This window comes from Cervus elaphus, chromosome 15 (genome assembly GCF_910594005.1).
Source record: "Cervus elaphus chromosome 15, mCerEla1.1, whole genome shotgun sequence".
Lineage (NCBI taxonomy): Eukaryota > Metazoa > Chordata > Mammalia > Artiodactyla > Cervidae > Cervus > Cervus elaphus.
In genome coordinates, this window is record NC_057829.1 from 83,722,876 (window position 1) to 83,741,533 (window position 18,658).

The window sequence follows — 18,658 nt, forward strand, 5'->3', positions numbered from 1 at the left end:
TCTGAAAACTGAAGTTTTTAAGAGAAATTAATACTTGAGTTGGCTCCTTAAATCTTATTTCAAATTCTTCTGGATAAAAGAATGTCTACTCCCTAATTTATCTTGTGAAAATCCAGACTTTTTGCTTAAAGCAAGATTCACTCTACTTTTATTTATTCCTGAGAGAGAAATCCATCATGCTTTGATTTAGGAAACCAAGTGATCTGGAATTCTAATTACTGAAAATTAAACACTATCATTCATATACAGTCAATGTCTTACCTCTGTTTTCTGCATATTCACTACAGGTAAAATGTGTCTAAGAATCTGTGACAGATGAAAACACAGGTCTTTTAAGTAATGACCAGCAAGAGCCATTGCAGATAGAAAGTTTTATTCAAGCTTTATCAAATGGACTGTTCAAAAAGCATAGAGAAGTGCAAAAAATGTCACATGCAATCAAACTTGTTTTGCCTTTTATAGTCACTGGTTCTCTTTTGGAAAATAATACACATTTGGGTAACTTCTAATTCAAACATTTCCCAATTGTTTCTATTTATTTCCTTCTTTAAAGTAAGCAACAACACATACATTTTAAGTAACTGATCATCTTTCTTATCTTTATCCTACTGGAAAAAAAAAAAAGCCTATAAAATCAAACCATATACTGTCCAGAAATCTGAAAAGGTTCATTTATATAATAAATTCCCATACATAAGAAGTCATATACAAATGATATTTTGCAAAATGGATAAAAATCAGAATAAGCAGTTTGAAAGTAAACATAAACAGTAATAATTTCTTATCTAAATAATTTTAATCAAATGAATAATATATTCATCTGATAATAGCCTCTATCTTTCAGAATACAAAAGAAAAGTGCTCAGATTACATTTAAAAAAATAAGATAAAGGTCTCACAGAACTGAAATAATTTAAATAAAGATGGTATCACGGAGAATCTATTACATTTTTGTTCCCAAGACAGGGAGGCAGGTGTTAAGTTTAATCTGAAACCAGAAACAGACTACAACATGAAGACTGCAATTGCAAAGCTTCTAGCCTTGACAAGATATAAACTGTCTTGGCAACGTCCTCACGTGTCCATCTTTAGATGTAAGCCATTAACATAAAATCAGACTCCTCAGCTAGACTGTCAACTGACCAAGTCAAGTCACTTTTCTTGACTGTACTTTCCTAGCCCACTAACAACATTCACTCAGTGAGGGCTCCAAAGAACAAATAATTGTCTTTTGAAGATACTTTGTTCATTAGGATTGATATAGTACCTACTCTCAAAAACAACAACACAAGAATAGAATACACCAACCGAGTAGTAGAGTCTTCACTCTCTCTGGAGCGTCACTGCAGCCAACCTAGGAGGCCACCCTCAGGGTCAGCACCCCATTCCTAGGTAGGGGCTGAATTCTGCGGGAAGAAGCCTGAGTCACGGTAAAAAGTAAGATTCAAGCTTTCTCTTCATTTGGTACTCGAGTTGTGATCGTAATGAATTCCACTCTGCATGCTAATCACTACGATAAGAGCAGTTTAACACGCCTGATGACATCACACTGGACATTCCAAAGCCAAGGGTACCAGGTGTGCACTTACTATGTACTTTAACACTGAGATTGCTTAAAGTATTTCTAAAGTCCTATTTTGAAGTTTCTTTCAACTCAGTAAGATTTCAGATCACTCTTACTTTCTTTATGTATGCTTTTCTTCAAGTTTACTTGCTTCAGAGTATCCTTTTCATAAATGAAAAAAGCTAACTTCACTTTAGAGGGAAATTTTTTTTTTTTTTAATGTTCTATAGATTCTGAAGGCAGTTCTAAGTAAGAGCCTATCAAATGCTCTTGGGAGACTATTTTGAAGGGCAAAATTCCAGAGTATGCAAAATCCACATCATCACTATTCTGTTCCCCCATTAGCTAAGCACCTGCCCTTGATAGGTGTTACACACACACACACATTTTCTGTGTGAGTGAATAAATACAATTTATTTGGATCTAGAACTTCTAGACATTCGATTTTTAAAATCATTCTCTTGGGATCCTTTTTAGCCTAGGTAGCTGGAATTATTTTCTAATATTTTATATCTCAACTCAGTGCATTTAGGAGAAAAGTTTAAAATCAAGCCACTAAGTTTAATAAAATGGCTTTTTTAAAAAAAGATCAGTAGAAAATGGGAAAATGGACAAAACAGGAAATGAAAAGGACTCAGTGGCCAGGCATGTGGCAGCAGATGGTGGCCAGCTGCAAAGATGCACAGGAGAGTAAGCTCCTCCGTCCATCCGTCACCGTCTGCGGCGTGGCTCAACCATGAGGGGACATGCCTGCTCCCTCCCTGCCTCCTGGCACAGTGCCTGCCATCCTTAAGGTGGGGGCCAAGGGACTGCTGACCGAGTGAAGGGCCAGAGAGACAAGACAGAGGGACACAGGGCCCACCTCTGCTGAGATTACTACGTGCGGCATCTCCTCTCTGACTTCCAAATCAAAGAGCAGGAAGTGGGTGCTTTTGCCTCCTGCCCTGAAACAGAGTTCACAATGCGTCCTATGTCACTAAATGCGATGTGTAGCATAGCTATAAAAGTAGTCAGAGAGAAACTAATTTTTAACCAATAACCAAAGACCAGTGTCCTGAGTTCTAAGAAAATAAAAACTAGCGTATATGTATCTTTGAAGGGGCTTAGGTCAAGGCAGGAGGCACCAATTTTCTAAAAACAACCTCTTACTTGTTAGATTTTGAGAAATAAAGCAGGCTACCCCAGTCTGGACAATATATAACTAGGGTAATCGCATATTTTATTGTCCAAACTGGGATATTTTGCAGAGTAAAAAGGAACATGACAAATAATTATTCTAGGAAAAATAATCGCGCCAAGACAGCAGACACGAATGAGACTGTCCTGGGTAAACAGACACTCGATGTTAACACAACATCCTTTTCTGTAAGTTTGTACTGTTTCCTTTTCTCAAGTTTTCTGTGAAACTACGTAATGTAACATTCAGCAGTAAAGTGATATTGAACACTGAACAGCATCCCAGTCCTGATCCCTTGAGAAGACGTTTTCTAAGTGACCAAACAGAATTCTCACCTTCTTCCCCACACTTGAGGTTTTTTCAGCAGAGACTGATGTTTTAAGTGGATCTGAAGAAAAAGTCTGTTTTAATTTCTCTAACAGAACAAAAAAAAGTACAACTGCGATTTAAATTACTTAAGGTTCACTTATACATTTTTATCTCCCAAAATATTAACAAGAGAAGTTAATCATCTCTTGTTCATGAAGCAGACTTCTGAAACAATCAACCCCAATTATGAGTCGATGTCATAACATGGTTTTAAAATCTTTGTCATTAACCATGAGATTTTCACAAATACATATGCCACAAAATATTTTAGAAAAGCTACGTAGCCATCAAAATTAGAAAGTCGAACCTGGGGAGGGTTACAGAGTTTCCCCCGAGTGATGAACTTGCACCGTGGCACACGTCAGCAGGGCAGCGCAGGAGCGCCCAGGGGCCCAGGGGTCGGGAGAGGCCAACGCCTGATCAGTTTCGGAACAGCAGCATCCGCTCGGAGCACGCCTGCCCCACCAGCCTCGCGTACTGCAGCACGGCCGCCTCCTCGCTCGGGTCTCTCTGCTGCTTCTTGTAAACACCGTAAGGCATTATGGCTTTCTTGTAGAACACCTGCAGGCGGTCAGGCTCCTTGCTGCGACCTTCGTCCACTGCAAGAACAAAAACTACTGATTAAATACAGTCACCTATCGGACCACTTTTCACATCCTAATTTAAGAGTACTGAAGTATATATAAATCATGTATTAACATGTCCTCTCTGAGCGGTATGTTCAAACGAGGGTGTGCACTATTCAGATCAACGTATGTTAATGAATAACAAATGCGTTGCTTTTGTTGTTGCTGTCGTTCAGTCACTAAGTCGTGTCCGACTCTTTTCGACCCCACTGACTGCAGCACGCCAGGCTTCTTGTCCTTCACCATCTCCTGGACTTTGTTCAAATTCATGTCAATTGAGTCTCTGATGCCATCCACACATTAAGGACAGATAAGAAATTGTATGCAATTCAAAAAGTGGCCTTCAATCTCTTATTATTTTCTTATACATAATGAAGTTTGCAGCTTTCCAGCACCTTTCCTAAATCTGATTTAAATTTATTTTGCTTCTCCTCAAGTCAACATACATCTTTGCAATGTGGCCTTCTGCTGACTCAACAGTTTTGGCTGACTTAAACTGGTCAGGTTGGGGCAACGGGCACTAATTTTGTGGGCAAGAGGGCAGATGCTTACAGCTTTCACAGAGATGGCCACTATCAGTTCTCCTCTTCTTCCATATAGAAGAACTCTTGGTTTTCAGCAGAGCAGACTGTGTCCCAGGCTCCCTTGCAGCTGGGTGTGGTTCTGTGACTAAGTTCTGGCCCATGACACACAAGCAGACAGGTCTGATAGGTCAGCTGGTCCAGGCCTTTGCCTCTTGCATTTTTCAGCCCTTCCTTCATTCTGCCTCTTGGAGTAAGAATGTCATGGTAGGAGCTCTAACCTCCATCTTGAGCTTGAGGTTAAGAGCTTTCCCTTAGTCTGGCAAAAACAAAAACTAGAAGGAACCTGAGCACCTGAGAACTTTGTGGAATAAAACAGCCATTCCAGCCCTGGACTGCTTCTGAGTAGAATTTTACATTAAAACAGAACTAACCTATCTTATTTAAGACAAATTATTTTGAGTTTCTATTATTGGCAGTTGCTCCTAAGCCTAATACAGAAAACAGTGTTACAGTTACCTCGAAGATGTATGTTTTTTTTTTTTTTTTTTTTTTTTTTAATAAAATCACTGACTCAGCAAGACCAGTTCTCAGAATCATTCCATGGCTGACTAAACATCAGAACCATCTAAAGAGTTTTTTGTGTTTTTTTAAATGAATCCTATCCTCAGAGATCTTGATATGAAAACTGATCGGAATGAACCTGCACATCAGTGTTTTCTTAAGCCTGAAAGGTAGACTGAGAACCACTCTCCTAGAAAAACACATACACACCAGTGTTTATGTATGTGTTTTGGTCGACTCAATATAAGGATATTTACAGCAATACTCTCTATCACATTGAAAAACTGGAAACAACATAGATGTCCATCAGTGGAGAACTGGTTAAACATGTTAACGTATATCTACACGGTAAAATGTTTTATGGCTATTAAAAAGACAGAAGATAGATTGTTATGCAAAAAAAAACAAAGACAGGTTCAAAATAAACAACTCTTATTTTTATGAAAAGCCCAGTATATGCATAGAAAAAACCTGGACAAACATAGGTCAACCTGTTAACAGTGAAAGTGAAGTCGCTCAGTCATGTCCGACTCTTTGCAACCCTATGGATTGTAGCCCACGGAATCTTCCAGGCAAGAGCACTGGAGTGGGTTGCCATTTCCTTCTCCAGGGGATCTTCCTGACCCAGGGATCAAACCCGGGTCTCCCGCATTGCCGGCAGAGGCTTTACCTCTGAGCCACCATGGAAGCATAGAAAAAATCTAGAGAAACATACGTCAGCCTGTTAACAGTACTTATCTCTAACTATTCCCTTTGCCTAGAAACACCCTGGTTTCTACTATCACCCTCCCTGAGTCCGGGCCCCTTTTCTCTTCAGCCCAGGGGTGGCAGTGGTTTCCTGCTACTGCTATTCTCTGGATCAACTTTTCTGTGCTTTGCTTGGCTCTCAGCAATACCACTGCCTGTTATCACCAGAATCCTGAATTAAATGTTCTCTGTTGTAAAATACTTGAAGTGGCTGTGGTATACCTGGCTGGACACACCACCTCAAAGTATGTGCTTTTTCTTACAAACATCCAACTGAAGCAGAAAACCCACATACTTTAAGCCAACTAAACATTTAACATTTACTAGGCTGCCGCATCCTTTAGCAGGGTAAATGATAAGCAAAGGAAAAGGCAGGAACCTGGTTCCTGCTGTCCATTTCAGAGAGGTTAAAGTACATGGATTGCAACACAGGAATCTCCATCACCCAGCAACAGATGCTACTTGCACGGAAAGATTAGATTCAAACATGGTTGGTGTGCTTAGTCATGCCTGACTTTTTGTGGCCCCATGGACTGTAGCCTGCCAGGTTCCTTTGCCCAGGGTATTTTCTGGGCAAGAATACTGGAGTGGGTTGCCATTCCCTCCTCCAGGGGATCTTCCTGACCCCAGGGATCGAACCCAAGTTTCTTGACTCTCACGCATTGGCAGGCAGATTCTTTACCACGAGTGCCAGCTGGGAAGCCCCCAAGTACGCTTAGAAACTAACACAAATGGAAAACTAGTAAAGGTAAGTAAGAACAGCAAAGGAGAGAAGAACACTGACAAAATTGCACAAAATCTTCTAAATCTAAAACCTTCAATTTTTCAAATGGAATTTTAAAGCATGTTTATATTTAATGATGTAGAATGATGTTTAACAGTTTAAATCCTTATCCTAAAACATCTTAGGACAGACATCTTTTAAGATTCAAATGAATGGAACACACTAACAAATAAGAACTTAAAGTTTGACATGCCATTATCTTATTTTATCTAAAATGAAATGCTACCCTCTAATTTTTATCCTTTTCCAGTTTGACATATAAAAATGAAAACAGAAGATTAGGGAAAACCCACCATTATGTATAATTTACATCAACTATTTTAAAGTGCACACTCCGAGAACAGGAAATTTTGTATTGTTTCATTTGTCAAAAACATATTTCATTTCTATTTACTAAGATTACAGGGAAAGCTTTAAGATTATATGCATATCAGATTTTGGGGAAAACACTAGGATATACAAGTTTTAACCACTGAATTCCAAACAGTCCTATGATGCTGCTGAATCTATTTTTAATTTATACACCTAATTTAACTTCATTGCTGTTGTTCAATTGCTCAGTTGTGCCCGACTTTTTGTGACCCCATGGATGACAGCATACCAGGCTTCCCTGTCCTTCACCATCTCCCCGAGCTTGCTCAAACTCATGTCCATTGAGTTGGTGATGCTATCCAACCATCTCGTCCTCTGTTGTCCCCTTCTCTTCCTGTCTTCAATCTTTCCCAGCATCAGAGTCTTTTCCAATGAAAAGCTTCAGCTTCATGATGCCAGTCCAGTGAATATTCAGGGTTGATTTTTCTTTAGGACTGACTCATCTCCTTGCATTCCAAGAACTCTCAAGAGGCTTCTCCAACACCAGAGTTCAGAAGCACCACTTCTTCAGTACTCAGCCTTCTTATGGTCTAGCTCTCACATCCGTACATGACTACTGGAAAACCCATAGCTTTGACGAGACAGACCTTTGTCAGCAAAGTAATATTCTCTGCTTTGTAATATGCTGTTTAGGTTGGTCATAGCTTTTTTTTCCCAAGGAACAAGCGTCTTTTAATTTCATGGCTATAGTCACCATCTGCAGTGATTTTGAAGCCCAAGAAAATTAAGTTTGTCACTGTTTCCATTGCTTCCTCATCTATATGAGATGAAGTGATGGGACTGGATGCCATAATCTTAAGTTTTCTGAATGATGAGTTTTTTTTTTTTTTTTTGAATGATGAGTTTTAAGCCAGCTTTTCACTCTCCTCTTTCACCTCCATTGAGACTTCTAAATTAATTTATAGCATTTTGGAGACCCCCTACAGCATAGAAATCAAATTCAATAGTTCTTTTTATTCCAAATATTTTTGAGGCCTTTGTTCTGGATTAAAGTAGTCAAATGCTCAAGATACTTAAAAAGTAAGTATCAACTAGATGTTGCCTTTTTTAACATCCTATATAATTACCACAAAAAGTGGTAATCATGAATTTTAAAATCCTCTCCTAATTCCCTTCAATGTTAATACAGCCAAGCCGCTGGAGATGCAAATATATTTGACCTCAGTGCTCAAACACTTCCAAAGTTCATGGCATTGTGGTTACTGTTATTGTTGTTGCTTAATATCCCAAATGCTGTATTCCTGATGCTCTATCAATGATTCACCAGAAATAATGAGACTTAATTGAAACTCTTTATAAATTTATTGAAATACAAATTAGTTTTCTTAATTGTCCTGAATTCTTTAATTTTCTCATCACAGGTTGACTGTAAAAACAGCACTAAAACATACACATAGCAAGTAGCACTAAGGTGTCTCTTTCTCTACCTAAAAAAACAACTTAGACTGCAACTCAAATTTAGAATGTACACTTGGAATTCTATCTACCCAGTGGGGCCAAAATATCAACCTAAGACTGCCAGTAGTTCTGAAACAGAGATCAACAAGACACACAGTAAGAGAAACAAAGAAACGATACATTATGAACATTTTAAAGCCTGATACTTCAGTAACTTGAGCAAGCTCCAGGAGTTGGTGAAGGACAGGGAAGCCTGGTGTGCTGCAGTCGACAGGGTTGAAAAGAGTTGGACACGACTGAGTGACTAAGCTGATTGATTTCAGTAACTTGAAGTAATCTGACATTTTCTAGGAATTAGCCATCAATGAAATTACAGAATATTCAATAAATGCACATTAATTTCTTATTTTGCATCTTTTTAATTCATGAAAACAATGCTTTTTTAGGAACTCAAGTAATACAGAAACAGAGTGATGTCAGCTCTCATATACAATCCTTTCTCCCCTTTGCATCAGTAAATTATCAATGTGTAACCATCCCAAGAGCTGCATTTAAATACCTAAATACAGATTGCGGGGCGGGGGGGGGGGGGGGTGTCACATTGTAACCACATCTTATATTAAGGCCAGGAAATCAGATCAAATACCCTCTTAATGGGCACTGTATTATCTCTAGAAACCACCGATTATTATTATACAAAACAGTGCTTTCTGGATTTAATGGTCTGCAGTTTTACAATCATTACAATCATTAGCTACATCTGCAACAAAGGCAGACACTATACTGTAATTCTCAGTATATTGTGTATAACTGTATTAAAATCCAAATTTAAAACCTAAACAAGAAAAATTATACCAGATACTTAAAACACTGAATATTAGTTGGTCTATTTACTAAAATTAAAAAGAAAATGCATCCCAAGTCCTTAGTAAACCCTCTTGTGAATCATTTGTTGCCTGCCTGACAGATGCTATCAGTGTTTGTAGACAAAGATCTACCTAACTAAACCCACATAGTACAACAGGTCTCTTCTTAAGAGGACCTTGAAGATACAGAAAAACAAAAGCATCCTGAGATTAAAGGCCATTTGCCATGATCTAAGATAAACTGCCAGCTTGTTTTGAGATGTCTTAAAAATGTGTGCCAACAAGAACTTCTTTATCTTTTCTTTCTCTAATGCATCACAATTTAATTCCATAAAATAAAAACCAAAAGCAATTTTGCAAACCCTTTTCTGAAATGAGTATTTGATCACGAGTGATACAAACAAGCTGTCAACTCTGTGATGTTTTAATCTTCAAGGAAAACTCTTGTGGGCAACAAATGCTTGATTTCCTCCCAACTTTTTATTCGCAGGAGATGAACTGTGTATCTCAGGTGCTTTCAAAGGAAAAGAATCTAGAGATCAAAGCTCTACTTTTACTTCTTATGGGGATTTACCTCATTCGTTATTCTTAAAGAGACTTTATAACTTCTAGGCTTTCCAGAAACTGATAAGACAGTCTATTTTCTGAACTTCACTATTTATTGTTACAGCATTGCATGAACGTGACAACATAAACATAAAAACAAGTACATACTTCACAGATTTTCATAAAGATAGCTGTCTAAATGGCAGACTTGGCAACGTTAACAAAAGTGAATACAGATGGGCAAAACTTTGACATGATGGAATTTGAAAATCTGAACAAATAAATATGTGATAAAATTCAATTGCGAAACCAAATTCAACTCTGTGAAGTTTGAAGTCAAATATGATTTAGAACATTTTAAAGTGACACAAGGTTTTAATTGCTACGGGTGAGTATGTGGGGAAGGTGGAGAGAAACTTGAGGAAGCTTTTTAGTATGGGACAGCAAAGGACCAGGCAAGGGAATGCACATCAGTTAAGACAGAAATTAATTGAACTCAGTCAGCAAAGTCTTCAAGCCCATTTGGTGGGAGGCTCAAAAATCGACTTGGGAATCCATCAGGTAGAATTACACATTTTCAAATTCTATAAGGAACATTGTTGCTAGTCATTTCACTTGTAATTTCTTGTAAAAATGAAAACTAAGAAAACAAATCTAAACTTAGCTTATTTGTAAAAGACTATGTAATGACAGTTTCAAATATGGGAGACCTGGGTTCGATTCCTGGGTTAGGAAGATCCCCTGGAGAAAGGCATGACAACCCACTCCAGTATTCTTGCCTGGGGAATTCCATGGACAGAGGAGCCTGGCGGGCTATAGTCTATGGCGTTAAAAGAGTCGGAAACGACTGAGCAACGAACACTTTCACATTATGGAGACAATTCTCATATCAGACTATTCACCCATTTAGGGTGTATGAATCAATGGTTTTCCCTAGCGGCTCAGACGGTAAAGAATTTGCCTGCAATGTCGGAGACCTGGGATCGATCCCTGGGTCAGGAAAATGCCCTGGAGAAGGGGATGGCTGCTCACTCCAGTATTCTTGCCTGGAGAATCCCATGGACAGAGGAGTCTGGAGGGCTATAGTTCACAGGATCGCAGAGTCAGACACGACTGAGTGACTAACACTTTCACTTTTACGGAGACAACTCTCATACCATACAATTTACCCATTTAGAATGTATGAATCAATGGTTTTTAGTGTAGTCACAGAGAAGTGCAGTCATCAAAACAAGTCAATTTTAGAGCATTTTTAGCATCCTAGAAAGAAACCCCATACCTATTAGCAGTCACTCCTCATTTCCCCCAATTTCCTAGCCCTAAGCAATACCAATCTGCTTTCTGTCTCTATGGAATCAGACAATATGTGAACTTTTGCGACTGATTTCTTTCATTTAGCATGATGTTTTAAAGGTTCACCCACATTACAGCAGTATTAGCACTTCATTCCTTTTTATTGTAAAATAATACAGTATTGTAGGGATATACAGTGGTCCCCCTTGACTGCAGTTTTGCTTTCCTTGGTTTCAGTTACCCATGGTCAAACTATAGTACAAAAATACTAAATGGAAAATTCCAGAAATAAATAATTCATAAATTTTCAATTGGGCGCTCTTTTAAGTAGTGTGATGAGATCTCGCACCATCCACCCCAGCCCTCCAGCCATCCATTTGTCAGGTGTATTCCGCCAGTTAGTCACTTAGTAGCCATCTTGGTGATCAAGTAACCCATCAATCAATCCTAAAGGAAGTCAACCCTGAATATTCATCGGATGGAATGAGGCTGAAGCTGAAGCTCCAATGCTTTGCCCACCTGATGAGAAGAACTGACTCACTGGAAAAGACCCTGACATTGGGAAAGATTGAAGGCAGCAGGAGAAGGGGACAACAGAGGATGAGATGGTTGGATGTCATCACCAACTCAATGGATGTGAGTTTGAGCGAACTCTGGGAGACGGTGAAGGACAGGGAAGCCTGGCGTGCTATAGTCCATGGGTCGCAAAGAGTCGGACACGACTGAGTAACTGAACTTAACTTACTTAATAATGGCTCCAACTGCAGGAGTAGTGATGGTGGCAATCTGGAGATTCTCTTACCATGGCGAGTTTATAAATTACACATCATAGGCATGTACATATAGGAAAAAACATGTATGCAGGGCTCAGTATACCCATGGTCGCAGGCATCCATTGCAGGTTTAGAACACCTCCCCTGAGGGTTAAGGGGGAATGACTATATCCATTTTTATTTATCTGTTCAGCAGTTGATGGACATGTAGGATTATTTACACTTTTAAACTAGTAATATTATAAGTACTGTTGTATGGACACTTGTATACAAATTTTTGTGTTTTCATTTCTCTTGAATATATACCTAGAAGTGAAATTGCTGGATCATATAACAGTGCTCAATCTACTGAAGAACTGCCAGTTGCTTTCCAAAGTGGCTGAACCATTTTTCATTCCTACCTGCAGGGTATGGAAGTTCTAATTTCTTCACATCCTCATCAACACTTTTCTTTTCTAATTGCAGCCATCCTAGTGGGTATGAAGGGGCATCTTATTGTGATTTTCATTTGCACTGGGTCAAACAAAGCAAATGAAATTTTCTTTTCATGTGCTTATTGGTCATTCACATATTCTCTTTGTATTCAAATTATTTGTCTACTTATAAACTGGGTTTTTTATTTAACTCTTAAGAGTTGTTTATATATTGTGAATATTAGATCTCTGTCAGATAATATGATTTGCAAATATACTTCCCATTCTACGAACTGCCTTTTTACTTGGCTGATGTCTTTGGAAGTATAAAAGTTTTTAATTTTGATGAAGTCTAGTTAGTTTTCCTTTGGTTGCTTGCGCTTTTGATGCCATATTTAAGAACCATCACTGAATCCATGGTCATGAAAATTTACTCCTATTTTTGTTCCCTAAGAGTTTTATGATTTTAGCTCTTACATTTAGATCCATTTTGAGTTAATTTTTGTATATAGTGTGAAATAGGGAATCAATCCCATTCTTTTGCATGTGGGATATCCAGTTGACCCAGGACCATCTGTTGAAAAGATTATTATCTTTTGCCCACTGAACTGTCCTGGTATCATTTTTGAAAATCAACTGACCATAAATATGAGTTTCTTTTCAGACTCCCAATTCTAGTCCATTAATATATTTGTCTAATCTATATACTAGAACCACACGGTCTTTTATTCTTCTTTTTCAAGATTGCTTTGGCTATTATGAGTCCCTTTAACTTTGGGGTGACTTTTAGGATTACAATAAATTTCTGCAAAAAAGTCAGCTGTTATTTTAACAGGGAATGCATTTATTCTGTGGACCAGTTTGAGGGGTATTGCCATCTTAACAATATTAACTCTTCTAATCCATGAACATGGAGTTTTCCTCCCATTTAAGCAATTTTTTCAACATTTTGTATTTTTCAGAATATAATTTTTTTTCTCCTCTGTTAAATTTATTCCTAACAATTCTATTCTTTTTAATGTCATCATAAATAAAACTGTCTACCTAATTTCATTTTGAGATTGCTCACTGCAAGTATGTAGAAATGAAACTGAGTTTTGTATGTTGATCTCTTATCCAGCAACTTTGTTGAACTCATTTATTAGTTCTGAAAGTGTTTTTAGTACATTCTTTAGGATTTTCTATACACAAGATCAAGTCATCTGCAAATAAAGATGGTTTTATGTCTTCCCTTCCAAACTGGATGCCTTTTATTTCATTTTCTTGCCTAATTGTCTTGGGGGAAGTATTTTTTAAGGGGAAAAAACCTGCATAATCAAACTCGTGATATGATGGTGACTAGAAAAACCTCTTGACTCCCAGAAACAACATAAAACTTAATTCATCAAAATGAATTCTAATGAGAAAGAACTCCAGATTAGTTCTGATATTATGGCATCCAAGCCCTGTAGGTCACCAGAGGAAAGCAGGACAATGCCGGATCCATAGTCAACAGTATACAAAAATCACACCAATTCTACCTCCAGCTCATTGCCAACAAGGACTTTACTTATATACTGGTTACTGGTTATCTAAGTAAAATGCTAATAAAAACCTCTTCTGATGCTGAATAAAGGTTGTACTCCTTCAAATTTCTATTCGATGTCTTTCGATCCTTAAATACACTTTTTAATACTTCCTTTTCCACCAATGTTTATCCTTATAAAAGCGAGACTTAAGAACTGACAAAATAATTAACGTCAACTGAAACATGTAAAATGTGCCATTACAGAATTTCTCAAAGACAAAGGGGAAGTTGGTTTGTGCAGCTGCTGATGGGTATTGAGTCAGGGCCAAAGAGGCTGCGAGTTCAGGGCTGACAGGCCCAAGCCATTTCTGGCTTGTGTGGTCAAGAGATTAGTTATATAAAAAGAATTATATAATATTATATAATAAACATATCGAGAAAAATGAGAGTAGGATTTCTCTGTCCAGAGCAGGGCTAGTACAGGAGAAGACTAGAACAAATACTGCTGGGCTGGATTAGAATTGGAGCAAGAGGTGAAAACTCGTGGCATTTATACACTGTACCAACATATAGACACGAAAGTGGACAGAAGTGTACATGTGTACGCATGTGTATTTCCTGGAACTGTCTGCTGAGAGGGCTTGGAAGCAACGAAACCCCAGTAGCAATGAGCACACATACTGCCCAGATCTAATTTCCCTACTTGTACTCTCCACAAAAAGGAACTAGAATTCCTTGGAGAAGTGCCTGAATGCAGAGCTGGGTCAGAGAAAGTACAAGATGACCCTGGAATACTTTGTGCCAGAAAGTAAATGCTCAAAAAATATTGGAGATATGTCAAAAGAATACAGGAGTCACCTTGAAAAAGGCGCCTGCTGGCCAAGTCTGAGACAATCTGAGCATTCAAAGTAAACAATGAGAGTAGTGGGTTATATAACGGTGGTGGTGGTTTAGTTGCTAAGTCGCATCCGACTCTTTGCGACCCCATGGGCTATAGCCTGCTAGGCTCCTCTGTCCATGGGATTCTCCAGGCAAGAATACTGGAGTGGGTTGCCATTTCCTTCTCCAGGGGATCTTCCCAACCCAGGAATTGACCCGTAGATTCTTTACCAACTGAGCTATGAGGGTTATATAATACATCGACCGAAATGTTAGGATTCCTTGAGTCCACCTTGATATAAACAAGCAAATAGGCAGAAGAGACACTCTTTCTTATAATAGAATAGCAACTAAGAAAAGTGGAAGTGATGACTGAAGGAGAAAAATCGTATGGCAGCTATTTCAAATACGAATCACCAATGAATGTAAAATTTGATAAAGTAAAATATTTACACTGTCCCAGAGAATCTTCCTATAAATAGTCAATTATTTACTAAAATATACAAAACACTTATCAAGTTTACAGAGATGGCACCTACATACTTTACAAAGTGATACAAATCCAAGTTGTCGGCTGTGAGGTGAATCAACAGTAGATGAATGCACAGCATGTGCCCCTCCTCAGACGACACAATAAAAACACAGTATCATTCCTAGGGTATTCTTGCCAAAGCTACAGAACCTGAATCCAGTTATAAACATTTAATGAAAACAAATTAAGGGATAGTCAACAAAGTAACTGGGCTGAAATCTTAAAAAATGTCAAGGTAATAAAAAATCAAGAGTACACACTGAGGAACTGTTCAGAGAAAAGGAGACTAACAAGTCTCCCTGTTAGACAACAAGTCATGACAATAAACACAGCACATGATCTCAACCTGAACTCTGGATCAGGAAGAAAAAGGAAGGTAGGCTTGTATGTGTTCTGTGTTATAAAGGACACCATCGGAAAAACGGTGACAGCTGAATAGGGTCTGTGGATTGGCGGTAGTAACATATCAATGCTGTTTTCCCGGCTCTGATGCTTGTACTGTATGTACAAAAGTGGACCTGTTTTCAGGCAATATACACTGCAGTATTTAAGGATAATAGCTCAATAGATTATAACTTACCCTCAAATAGTTCAGAAAAAAATACAGAATATAAGGAAGGAAATGATAAGAAAAATGTGGAAACACATTAACTACTGGGGATTTTTCTGTAAATCTGCAGTTATTTCAAATTAAAAAATTAACAAATACTAAGATATATTATATTCTTCAGCCTCCCATCATAATCCCTCATATCTGTGTCTTTTTGAAACCTAAGCATTAAATTTGTACTTCTTTCATTGTTAAGTTTTGTTCTAATATATTCTCATCATTCCAGCTTACTGAGGCATTTTCATATTGTCTCTTTCTGGCAAGTTAGAGATCCTTACCAGCTTCATAGTATCTGGAAATTTAGCTATCAAGAATAAAAATCTTAAGTAGAGTTCTGAAACAGGGCAAAGCAAAAGTTAATACTATTTTTAATATGTCAATATATGAATAATAGCTAATAATTTTTTTTTAGTTTTCAAATACACAGAATTAGTTCATTAAGGATCCATGCTGTTCACTTGGTTTGACAGATTAAGTTTTTTCTAAATCAATACCTTTAAATTCCACCATATCTGATAGCCCATGAAAGCTATTACCATGATGGTAACGATCTCACTGGTTACAAAGTCAAATTCTCAATTACAATGAAAGTTAGCTATAACATTAATTTCCAAGTGAATATGGCATTGGGCTGATTTTGATTCCTTGCCAGGGAATTACGTTAGAGACTTCTTAAAGCAGCTTCAAGCAGCAAAAACTTTTAAGAATTTCCTGGGGCATAAAATCAAATATGAAATTACAATACTTACCATGAGGGCAAACACAAATTCACTTCCAGAAATCCGCCCTCACCCTCACTCCTGATCTCAGCTCCATCTCTGAGTCGTCCCTCAGCATCCATGGAGGACTAGTTCCAAGACCCTCAGCAGACACCAGACTGCCAGGGTGCACGTGTTCCTTATATAAGACATCACAGCACCTGCATATAACCCACACAACCCTCCCGTATACTTCAAATCATCTCTAGATTACTTATAAATCCCAGTTGAGTATAGATGCTATATAAATAGCTGTCGGTGAGTAGCAAATTCAAGTTTGGTTTTTTGGAACTTTCTGGAACTTTTCTACTAATTCCTTTACACTAACTTTCACAAAAGCTAAAGACTCTTGCCATCTGGCAAAAACAAAACTCTCTGTGACTCCTACCTTTTCTTACAGTTAATCTACTTTTTTTTTTTAAAGAACATTTATAACAACAACAACAAAAAGAACATTTGTATTACTGGCCATTTCCTCACCTCCCACTCACTCCACAGGCTATTTCAACGTGTATTTTTAGTCACCTTCCCTCTGTTCACTAAGGTCAAAGGGTCTCCCCTGACCTTGAACACAAAAAACACAGGCAGTCTTCATCATCCTCAGAAAAACGTAAACTCAGAGGACCGCTTTCTCCTCCTTGAAACCCACTCTGCCTTCTGCTTTCCTGACACCACTGAGCCTGGTTACTCTCTTACCTCCAAGGCAATTCTTCACTTGACTGTTAAAAAGTGGGCAGTTACGCAGTGCTCTGTTCTAGATGGCTCTTTCTTCTTGCTCTACATTTTCTCCCTAGGAAATTTCATCTATGTCCATGGATTCAATTACCACTTTCAAGTCTGACCTCCAAATCCTCAGGTCCAGCCAAAACTTCCTGTGACCCTCAGGAGACTTGATAATATTATGTGCGGCTGAGGGCAAATTCACATTGTTTGGTCAGAGCAACCCTAATTCTAGGAGTCTATTCTACATAAATATCAGGATGTGTGCAAAAAAGATGTATAAACTCTGTTGTAGCATTATTTGTAACTTAAATTTAAAAAAAACAAACTTAAATGTTCATCAGTGGGGAAGGGGAGTTATTATCAATAATACATATCACAATAGGCAACCATTAAAAAAGAATGGGTAGACATACTTATACCATATAACCCAGAAGTTATACTTCTTGGTATTTGCCCAAAGGAGCTAAAAACTTATATCCACACAAAACTTGCACATAAATGTTTACAGCAGCTTTATTCATTAACTGCAAAGCAAAAGTGAAAGTCACTCAGTGGTGTCCGACTCTTTGTGACCCCATGGACTGTACAGTCCATGAAATTCTCCAGGCCAGAATACTGGAGTGGGTAGCCTTTTCCTTCTCCAGGGGATCTTCCCAACCCAGGAATCAAAACCCAGGTCTCCCACATTGCAGGTGGATCCTTTATCAGCTGAGCCACAAGGGAAGCCCAATAACTGCAAAATGTGGAAGCAAATGTGTGCTAAGATTTCCTTCAACAGGTGAATGGATAAACAAACTGTGGTACATTCATACAATGGATTATCATTCAGTGATGAAAAGAAATGCATTATCAACTTATGAAAAGGCATGAAGGAAACTTAAATGCATATTACTAAGTGAAAGAAGCCAATCTACATACCGTATATCATTCCATTACTATATGATATTCTGGAAAAGGCAAAACTATGGAGACAGTAAAGTGATCACTGGCTCCCAAGGGACTGGGAGGGGAAGGAGAGATGAATGAGGAAGCACAGGGGCTCTTTAGGGCAATGAAACTGCTCTGCACAGTAACACAATGGTAGATACATGTCATTATGCATTCTTCAGAATCCAGAAAATGTACACCACAAAGCTTGAACCCCAATGTAAACTCTGCACTTCAGTTAATAATAATATTATAATTGATAAGCCAATACTGATCCAATGTATCACACTAATGCAAGATGTTAATAACAGGGGAAACGGGGAGTGGGGGACTGGAGAGCATACAGAGACCCTGTACTTCACACTCAGCTTTTCTGCAGACCTAAAACAGACTTTTTAAAAAGTCTATTAATAAAAAAAAATTTTTTTTAATGTTAAGATTTAACAGCAGGGGAAATTTCAGACTCTCAACAGAACACATTAAATACAGTAAGCTAAATTCTAGTGCAGCGGTTCTCAACCTTGGCTGCACGCTAGAATCACGTGGGAAGCTTTAAGAAATGCTGATGCCCAAGGAGAAGGCAATGGCACCCCACTCCAGTACTCTTGCCTGGGAAATCCCACGGACGGAGAAGCCTGGTAGGCTACAGTCCATGCGGTCACGAAGAGTCAGACACGACTGAGCGACTTCACTTTCACTTTTCACTTTC

At 38.3% G+C, this 18,658-nt stretch overlaps 1 protein-coding gene across 7 annotated transcripts in view; it reads right to left on the minus strand.

The window, feature by feature from the left end:
- Positions 1-356: 356 nt before the first annotated feature.
- The window catches only part of ATE1 (arginyltransferase 1), a 154,395-nt gene continuing 136,093 nt past the window's right edge, over positions 357-18,658 (minus strand). For all 7 annotated transcript variants that reach the window (XM_043924880.1, XM_043924884.1, XM_043924883.1 and 4 more), the window contains one exon: positions 357-3,709. In XM_043924880.1, the coding sequence (XP_043780815.1) occupies positions 3,531-3,709 (179 nt within the window). In that variant the 3' untranslated portion in view covers positions 357-3,530. The remainder of the gene's footprint in view (positions 3,710-18,658) is intronic.